At 43.9% G+C, this 10512-nt stretch overlaps 1 protein-coding gene across 1 annotated transcript in view; it reads right to left on the reverse strand.

Moving 5' to 3' along the window:
* Positions 1-5158, reverse strand: part of ERICH6 (glutamate rich 6) — a 33813-nt gene extending 28655 nt beyond the window's left edge. The window contains exons 1-2 of the mRNA XM_044255084.1: positions 4744-5158; positions 3834-3891 (exon numbers count right to left, since the gene is read on the reverse strand). Of these exons, the coding sequence (XP_044111019.1) occupies positions 3834-3891; positions 4744-5158 (473 nt within the window). The remainder of the gene's footprint in view (positions 1-3833; positions 3892-4743) is intronic.
* Between the last annotated feature and the right edge of the window lie 5354 nt (positions 5159-10512).

Below are 10512 nucleotides of genomic sequence, written 5' to 3' on the forward strand. Positions count from 1 at the left end.
GTTCCCACATCATAGGAAGTTCAAGTCAAGCTGGCATTTGAGCACCCAGTTCCCTCCCTGTCCACATCTTACTGAAATGACAAACACAAACAAACAAACACAAAAATAGCCCTGGAGGGGCACCTGAGTGCCTCAGTCTTTTAAGGTCCCACAGTCCTGGGATAGAGTCTTTTAAGGTCCCACAGTCCTGAGCCCCTCATCAGGCTTCCTGTTGGCAGAGAGCCTGCTTCTCCCTCTCCGTCCCCTGGCTTGTGTGCTCACTTTCTCTCTGTTAAATAAATAAATACAATCTTAAAAAAAAAAAAAAAAGCCCTGGGAAATTAGAAACACGTTATCAGTAGACCAGTAATATTGAAGTCCTTAAAGAACAAAAATAAATGGCTTTCATTTGATGGAAAACCAGAGTGGAGAACATCACAGCTTCAGACAAAAGAGGTAAGTAAAGTTTTTCTGGGAAGTTCTTCGCTCAGACTCAACCAAATGCAGTAAGGAGGGAGCTAGGGACTGCCATCAGAGGAGTTCAAGAAGTCAACTCAAAGCAGTTGGCCAGTGCCACAGCCAGGCCCGTTCTTCTCCCCTTACACAGGAAGGTTGTTTTTATTTCCAGATGAAGCCCAAAGAACTGCTCCCTACAAAGAGCGGGCAGCCTCTCTGCGGAGATTTTGGGTCTGAAAGACAAGCAGAGCACAGTGAGAGTTTCCACAGGACCTGCCGGATAGGCCTGGATGAGGAAGGAGGAAGGGACACCCCACCCAGAAATGAAATGCCTGAAGAACTCCGACCATGGAGCAATGTGTCCTTATCCTAACTCTGGTAATAGTGGGGCATCCAGCTTGCCTGCTTCCTGCCGACACTCCAGGAGAGCCTGGCTCTGACAGGCACCCACCCACGCATGCACGAATCACCACCAAGCCTCCAGCAGTGCTGTGAGGAACTACTCAGCTGCAGAATGACTCCATTCTGGTTGCCTACCGGCCATTCATTTATAAATACAAACTGATAACCCAGGCTTACCAGTCACCTAGGGGCAATCAATAGTATGGAAGAGAAGCACCAAGATAAATAGAACTCATCCTGAACGCCCAACTATGGAAAGAACCAAGATGTCCTTCAACGGATGAATGGATAAGGAAGATGTGGTCCATATACACTATGGAGTATTATGCCTCCATCAGAAAGGATGAATACCCAACTTTTGTAGCAACATGGACGGGACTGGAAGAGATTATGCTGAGTGAAATAAGTCAAGCAGAGAGAGTCAATTATCATATGGTTTCACTTATTTGTGGAGCATAACAAATAGCATGGAGGACAAGGGGTGTTAGAGAGGAGAAGGGAATTTGGGTAAATTGGAAGGGGAGGTGAACCATGAGAGACTATGGACTCTGAAAAACAATCTGAGGGGTTTGAAGTGGCGGAGGGGTGGGAGGTTGGGGTACCAGGTGGTGGGTATTATAGAGGGCATGGCTTGCATGGAGCACTGGGTGTGGTGAAAAAATAATGAATAATGTTTTTCTGAAAGTAAATAAAAAAAAAAATCTTTTTCGAACCTTCAAAAAAAAAAAAAAAAAAAAAAGAACTCATCCTGAAAAGAAAGAACTTCAACGAACAAAAAAGAACTTTAGTGTAAGAATACTCTCAAAAAAGATTAACAAGCAACTACTATTTGAACAGCGACACAGAGCAAGATCTAGTTCTTGGAAATGACAAATATGAAAAACGAAATAAAAATTTTTGTACAAGGGCTGCGTATTATCTTATAAATACCCCAAATCTTAAAGATATCTGAGAGGGCCAACAGCTATCCAGTAGGAGTTCTAAAGGAAAGAACAGAGACAAATGAAGGAAGGAATCACATGCCACCAGTGTCTGAGAATCAGAACGATCAGCAATACCGGGTACTAAAAGGCAAAGAAACAATATCTTCAGAGCTCTGAGGAAAAGGGCTTTAAATGTATTCTTTTATGCTATGTTATATTAATTAAGTATGAGGGTAAAATGAAGAAATCTCCAGATAGGCAAGAACTCAGGAGTTTGAATACCTATGAGATCTGCATGAGATAATTATCTGAGGAGTTTCTCCAGCTAAGAGGAAAGGAATAGAAGCTGGGAATCAAGAAAATGTGGCCACTGCACCCAACTCAGGAAAGCTAAAGACAATTAAAAACAACTGAGAGGTGAAAAGTTCTCCTTTTAGGAGCCAAGTTTTACTAGCATAGGATTGTGTGTGTGTGTGTGTGTGTGTGTGTACTAATCCAATCACATTATTGGATTCTTAGCATGAAATTATATTGTTGATTGGCTTTCAATTTTTATAATTAACTTGTACTGTCTTAATTATGATTATAAAACACAACATGAACATAAAACTTGGCAAAGTAAAATGACTTTATATGACTATATATTACACATTAATATAGTTTGTTATAAAATGTATATAATGTATTACTTGGGATAGGAAGGGGTGCGAGGAGAGATAGAAGAAAGTAGAAGTGCATTAGTGGGTTAATGTCTCATAATAAGAATTAATAGGTAGGGCTCCTAGGTGGCTTAGTTGGTTAAGCAACTGCTGCTGTTTGGTCCCACGTCATGATCCCGGAATCTGGGGATCGAGTCCTGCATGGGGCTCCCAGTGGAGTTGGGAGTCTGCTTCTCCCTCTGACCTTCTCCCCTCTCATGCTCTCTCTCTCTCTCAAATAAATAAATAAAATCTTTTTTTTAAAAAAAAGGAGTTAATAGGTAGTCGCTAAAGTTGATAAATCAGATAGTAGAGATTTAAATACCTTAAAATCCTAAAGGCTAGAAAAACTAAAAATAACATCACTACCAAAAATGAAGAGGAGAGAAATAGTAATGAATTATAATCCTCATCTTTCATGGGTGGGAAGCCCATAAATATGTCACAAATGGATAAATCAGAGAATGAAAATACACTATTTAAATTTATATTGCAGTGGTTTCTGGCTGGCCAAAGTCAGTATAACACGCAACTCTTGACCTTGGGGTTGTGAGTTTGAGCCCCACATTGGGTAAAGAGATTACTTAAAAATAAAACCTTACTGCAGTGATGACATTCCCCCCCCCAAAAAAAACAACAAATAAAATTATATTAGAAACAAACTGTTAATAATACGTTAACTGGTGAGTGGGAGTGTGGCGATGAAGAAGGGCATGGAGATTTTTTATTTTATACCTTTGTATACTTTAATATTTTAACCATGTACATATTTTTTACTTAAAAAGTTGAATTAAAGGGATAAATAAAAACATAAAAGTGGGACAGAACAATCCTGATGCTTAGGAATTTAGAATTTGCTTGTAAAAGCAAAGTTTAGGTGAATAGTAATTCAAGATTGTGGACTCAAGTTTGGTGTGAGATTTCAGGGAAGATTTATAAACCTGTCCCAAAAGGTATTTCTCTGGTCTCTTCCTGTGCTTGAAGGCTAATAGCAAGAATAACAATAAGAAAAAGAGAGAAGGGGGAAAAAAAGACCATAATTTCCAGTCTCCTTTACAGAATATGTCTGTAATCACAGTCTCATTTAGCCAATAGAGACCTATGCCCTAAACGTTCAGAACCCTTGGTATTGTCTACCTGGCAGAGTGTTATTATTTCATGTTTTATGAAGTGGACATGCCATGTCTGTGGGTAGATGGACAGGGACCTTGTCTCTATCCCCAAAGTGTCTAACAGTATGGTTTTTTAAAAAAACCTTTTTGAAGAAATTACTTGTAAGTGTCCTGGATTATTTTACTCTATTTCCAGACATGTTTATCCAAGAGGTAAACACCATCAGCTTCCAAAAATAATATGAAAGCAAAACATTTCTTACCTATTTAAATTCCTTTCAGAAAAGTCTTTCCTAAATGTCTGGAATATTTTAGGAAAACCTGTTGAATGAAACATTAAACAATTTATCCACTCTTCCTAAATCAGTGGCTCTCAGAAGGGCAATTTCTTCCACTCCCCCACCGCCCCCCCCCCCAGGAGACCTTTGGCAACATCTAAAGACATTTGTGATTATCATAGAGTGGGGGCTAAGGGCATAGCCCCCGCTAGAGGCAAGGGATGCTACCAAACATCTATAATGCAGAGGACAGCCCCCTCCCACGCTCTGCCCAACAGAGGAGGATCCTGGCAGAAATGTCAACACTGGGAGGTTGAGAATCCTCTAGATAACTGCCCTGCCTCTCTTTTTAAGGAAGAGACTAGTGTGGTTTTAGCACAGGAACTTAAACACGAGGTAGGTTTTCTGGAGGACGGTTTTAGAAGCATAACACTCTAAAGGCACTACTGTTCCATGAGTGGAACGTTCGTGTGTGTGTGTGTGTGTGTGTGTGTGTGTGTAAAAGAGGTTGGGGGGGATGGGGGACCGTGGGGGTGGGGGGAGATAGAGGGAGGGAGAGGGAGGGAAAGGGAGGGAAAGGGAGAGGGAGGGAGGGAGGAAACAAAATCACGGCCAGAATGCACAGAGGAGTACTACCAAATGCGCTCCATATGGCACCTCCCAAACTTCAGTTTCGCCAAGCGTTTCAACGATGTCCTAAACTCTGAGCCATCGCAAAGGCTCGGTTAAGATTTCAGTGCCTCTGACAGAAGGGCCGGAGATAGACTGGGTTGTGTGTGGAGTGTGCATGTATTTAGAAACCAGCCGCTCAAGGAGACCAAGGCTCTGGAATCGGACGACCCGCAGCCCCGAGGGCCCGGGAAGCCTTAGAGAAAGGGGCGGGCAGGGGCTGTACTTTTCTGGGGAGTGGAGGTGCTCCACTGCGAGCTCCAGCTCTGGGTCTCGCTCTGCGACGGTCTCAGCATCTGGCTGAGCGGCGGGGTCGGGCTCAGGCTGGGGCTCAGGATGCTGGTAAAGCGGGGAAGGTAGGGCTCTGAATTTTCGCCATTGCTGTCACCGAGCTCCAAAGCCTTCCAGAAGTACTCATCGCTGAACGTCCCGTGGACCTCCACCTTCTTCTTCTCTGGGTCTGCGGCCTCCTCCTCCTCTTCCTCTTCCTCCTTCTCCACCACCTCCTCCTCCTCCACCTCCTCCTCCTCCGCCGCCACCTCCTCCATCTCTGCCAACACCTCCTCTTCCTCCTCTTCCTCCTGCCAGTCCTCTTCCGTCTCGGGCTTTCTGAAGCTGCGACGCGAGTGCAAGTCGGCCATGGCTGGCGGGAAGCCGGGTGGCCGCTAGCGCAGTGCCCCGCGCTGCGGCGGGTCTAGGCTGAAGAGCGTGAGAGCTATTGTGCGTCTGTCTCCCTGGGCAACCGCCCGCCGCGCGCTTCCGAGCCCGGAGATTTAAAGCCGCGGCACCCGCGGGGCTGGGGGAGGGGCGGCGGGGCAGTGAGCTGCTAAGGAGCCAGGACCGCGGGCAAGCTTCTTTCTCACCTGCTTTCCCCTCGCAGCCTGTGGCGAACTGACCTCCCTTTCCTGTCAGGTCCTTTGAAGCGTGTTTGTTTGTTTGTTTGTTTGTGTGAGTGGGGTAGGCGGAGTCACTAATGACATCGTGAGGCCACTTGGTATGGTTGAGGCTGGATTTTGGTTTTTGAGTAGATACATGTTTGTTGGAACTTACTGTAAAACTTTATTACAAAAACAGGCACCGAGCTTTGGGTCGCAGTTCGCTGCTTTGCTTTTTTAATTGATTTTATCTCGATTAATGAGATTTTGGGTGCTCCTTAAATTTTGTGCCCGAGATGGGTGCCTTGCTCTAGACCCAGTCATGCTTGTCGCAAAGCCTGAGGCATCTGGCTACTCTAAGTACCACCTGTGTCTTTCCGGGGGCTTTGTTTTCAGTTTATTGTATTTTTTTGGTAAAATATTTGTATACACACAAGGAGGCAGATAGAATGATAGGTAATGTACGTTGTTTACTTACCACCCAGACTGGAACATACATCTTCACTGTAGAGTTCAGCATCCTTTGAAAGGCCTCTCACATCTGAGAAACGTTCCTGGTGAGAGAAATTGTGTTTTTGCTGTTTGACTTCACCTCTAAGGTAAAGGAAGTAAACTGAGATTCTCCGTGACTGAGGACACCTGACTGTTGTGAAAAAGGCCTGGACTGACCCTTATATTAAGTGAGCAGGGTTAGGTCTAGAAGTCTTCTTGTCTGATCTCTGTCAAATCACTTGACCTTGTTCAACTTCAGTTTCCCTGGGGGTAAATTGGGAATAATCATACTTTACCCCTGAGATATTTGTGGATATCAGTGAATGTGAAATGACAGCCTATAACTGTTGGAGCCTTTCAGCCAAAGACCATCCTAGGAACATACATGTACTTAAATACGTTATCACCGATTATAGCAAGGTGTCTTAGTAAGAGCGTAGTAGGGTGTAGCCTTTAGTTAGATGATTTAGGAGAAGGTCTAAGCAAGCAGGGTTTTGCTCCGAATTGGATACTGTCAGAATGGGAGCTGTGCTATGATGGAGTATTTCGTGGTGGCTCGGTGACTTTATTTTTATGATTAGACAAAACCATGAAGTTGCTTTGTTTTATTTCATTTTGTCATGGTTCAGAGGGACCTTGCATTTTGCTTAGTTGGGAGGCTATATCAAAATATCATAAACAGGGTGGTTTATAGACGACAGAAATCTATTCTCATGGTTCTAGAGGCTGGGATGAACGAGATCAGACAGACTTGATGTCTAGTGAGAATCTGCTTCTGGGTTCATACGCCTCTGTCTTTTGGCTCTGTCCTCATGTGGCAAAAGCAACAAGGGAACTCCTTGGGGCCTCTTTTATTTTTATTTTATTTTTAAAATTTTTAAATTTTTTTTATAAACATATAATGTATTTTTATCCCCAGGGATACAGGTCTGTGAATCGCCAGGTTTACACACTTCACAGCACTCACCATGGCACATACCCTCCCCAAAGTCCATAACCCCACCCCCTCTCCCCACCCCCCTCCCCCCAGCAACCCTCAGTTTATTTTGTGAGATTAAGAGTCACTTATAGTTTGTCTCCCTCCCGATCCCATCTTGTTTCATTTATTCTTCTCCTACCCCCCTAACCCCCTACGTTGTATCTCCACTTCCTCATATCAGGGAGATTATATGATAGTTGTCTTTCTCCAATTGACTTATTTCACTAAGCATGATACCCTCTAGTTCCATCCATGTCATTGCAAATGGCAAGATTTCATTTCTTTTGATAGCTGCATAGTATTCCATTGAATATATATACCACATCTTTGTTATCCATTCATCTGTTGATGGACATCTAGGTTCTTTCCATAGTTTGGCTATTGTGGACATTGCTGCTATAAACATTCGGGTGCACGTGCCCCTTTGGATCACTACGTTTGTATCTTTAGGGTAAATACCCAGTAGTGCAATTGCCGGGTCATAGGGTAGCTCTATTTTCAACATTTCGAGGAACCTCCATGCTGTTTTCCAGAGTGGTTGCACCAGCTTGCATTCCCACCAACAGTGTAGGAGGGTTCTTTGAGTCCTCTTTTAGAAGAGTACTAATTCCATTTATGAAGACTCTCCCCTTAGGACCTAATCACTTTCCAAAGGCTCCACCTCCAAATACCATCACCATGGAAATCAGGTTTCATCGTAAAAGAGAGCACATTTAGTTGACAGTATCTTGTCTGAGATTGTTATTCTTCCAGAATGTTTCTGTCCAACAGAAAGACAAAAATGACCTGGCTGCGTCAGATCAGTTTGTAACAATCATGAGCTCTAGCTGTGAATATTAGGTCAGTTCCTGACATCAGGGACTCCCATTTATGAGCTTTCCAGCCCAGAAGACTTGTACTAACAGGGCTCTCAAGGGAGCAGGAAGTGAGAAGATAGGTATGGAGAATCACAGGCAATATGACTGTCAAATACTTAATGAGTACTAGGAGCTAGCCCTCTGCTGGGTGCTGGGCCATGGCCGTGAAAAGAAAGGGACGGTCCCCACCCTCACTACGCCAGGACAGTACCAGCACCTTGGCAGGAGTCTGGCCAGCTATGGGGTCCTGAGGCAGGACAGGGCAGATGAAGGCACAAAACCGCCCATGCACTCCAGAAAATCAGAGGGAAAGATATTGTAATATTCCTGGAAGAAGGAGAGTTCTCATAGGCTAGCAAAACAGTCGGTACAGATAAGAGATAGTTTTGCTGCTCTGGAAGGAAGAGTGAAATGTGGAGAGGAGGCGTTTGGAGAGGAGGCGAAAAGCAGTTGAAAGCATGTCAGCAGGCTCAGGGCAGGAAAGGGGCTGGCACAGGGAAGTGCGGTAGAGAGGACGAAGTACAAATAAGATAAGTGGTATTTTTTTTTTTTTTTTAAAGCCCAACCTTTTTCTGGGCAATAAAAGCATTTTGATGCCAGAAGAGCCCTTTGAGGTGATGCAATTCACCAGCTACTTGTATGTGGGGAAGTGACTTGTTCCAGAGAAGGTAAGCTTATTTCTTCCCAGGGTCCTAAGATAGCAGAATGGAAATGAGATGTGGGTGTGTGGGGGGGTAGGGTGCAGGAAGGAGAGAGCAAGTGTGAAAGTACTTGTGCTTAGTCTGTGTTGCCTGCCCCTCGCTTGGTTCAGTGATGGTTACAGCATTTTCTCAATGGTGTAGTGAACTCATTTTTATGTAAGCCTTATTTAGGACCTTTGGTAAGGCCTTTTGGAAAGTCTTAGGAATCCTTTCTTTGGATCCATTTACTCTACAAAAAAAATTATTTCCTTTTCATGGAACATCATTCTCTGTTCTGGCCAATGAGAGATAAGATGGCACAGGGCCATTATTGTTTCCCTCCCCTGGTCCAGGAGCTCTCTGAAACTGGAGGCCTGGAGAACCGGGCACCGCCCCTCACTAACTCACTCTGAGCTTGTTCAGTATTGGTCCCTCAATTTGAAATTCCCGATCTGCCTAATTCACGGGGCTGTTTTGTTATACAATTTGATTATTATTTTTATTATATTATACATATGTTAATAAATTTTTTTCTTGTTGAGAGCTAATCTTTTTTTTAAATTCTATTTTTTAAAAAAAGATTTATTTATCACAGAGAGTGCGAGCGAGGAGGGGGTGGGAGGGGAACACGGAGAGGGAAAGAAGCAGACTCCCTGCTGAGCATGGAGGCCCGGTTTGCAGCTCAATCCCATAACTCTGAGATCATGACCTGAGCCAAAGTCAAGAGTCACTTAACCGACCAAGCCACCTAGGTGCCCCTTGTGTTTTACTTTTAGAACCACACAGTTTTGTTTAGAAAATAATGTTGCTTTTATAATCTGTAAAATGTTTTAGGTGCTTCCAATCTAAGTTGATTTTTAAACATTTTTTTTCTTCTCAAAAGTATATAGTCCTATATAATTGTTCTCTGTTGTCATCATTTGGTATATTGTTTCTCTTTCTGTTTTCCATTGTCTGTCTGAAGACGGACATGAATACATCCACCTTGAGAAAGGCAAGAGAGAGAATTTTTGCCCAGTGCAAACAATATTTGCAGGCAGAATATTTTGGTAGATAGCTCTCAGCTCAGAAGGAAAGCACTGGGACTCTTCAGAATGCCTTGGTTAAGCATTGCTCTCATTCATAATAGAGGAACAATAGCAAAGAACCACAACCTTGATGAGGGCTGAGGAGTAATGAGCCTGGCTGTGTCCATTTGGGTTGCTCTGACAAAATACCACAGACTGGGTGGCTTTTTATAAACAGTAGGTCTTTATTTCTCACAGTTCTGGAGACTTGAAAGTCCCCCGTCCGGGTGGGGGCAGATTTATCTGGTGAGAGCCTGCTTCTGGGTTCATATACCTCTGTTCCTTCCCCTACCCCTCTTCAGGTGGAGGAAGGGGAGGGGGCTCTGTGGGGTCTTTTCTGAGAACCGGATTCCCATTCACAAGGGCTCTACCCTTAGGGCCCAAGCACCTCCCAAAGGCCTGACCTCCTAACACCACTGCATTGGGCTTTATTTAGTATTTCAACATAAGACTTTGGGGAGCACACAAGCATTCAGACCTTAACAATTAGCTATGAGAGGAATCTTTATAAATGTCAGGACCCCCCCCTTCCCATAAGCTCCTTTCACAAGATGATTTCTGAAAGCATGCTTAATGCCTCTTAATTAGCAGTGACATCCACTTTATCTTTCCCTTTAATATTTTATATCAAATGCTATCCCCTCTGATTGCTACGTGCGCAGCAGAGACTGCCTTGGGAAAGCTGCTGTGGCAAACACCTGTCTCTACCCAAGTCCCTAAATCCTGCTGCTTTCTCCTCCCTGGTTTCCTATCATCTCACTAGTTCTTTAGAGGTCAAGCCTGGCTTTAGAGCCCTTTTGCTTCCATCCCTTTCCCTAACTCTAGTTATCATTTCTTGTCTCTGGACTGTCTCTACAGTTACAGAGAAATACATGCTCTTTATCCCTGCTGAAACTAACCAGTGAGGGCTATCCCTCCCCTTCCTGCCTCCTCCTTGACTTCCCTTCCTTCCTCCTATCCATCCATCCATCCATCCATCCATCCATCCATCCATCCCTCCCTCTAGTACACTCAGTAATTCAGTGATTTGTTTATTCAAAAAACG

This window comes from Neovison vison, chromosome 6 (assembly GCF_020171115.1).
Source record: "Neovison vison isolate M4711 chromosome 6, ASM_NN_V1, whole genome shotgun sequence".
Taxonomy (NCBI): Eukaryota; Metazoa; Chordata; class Mammalia; order Carnivora; family Mustelidae; genus Neogale; species Neogale vison.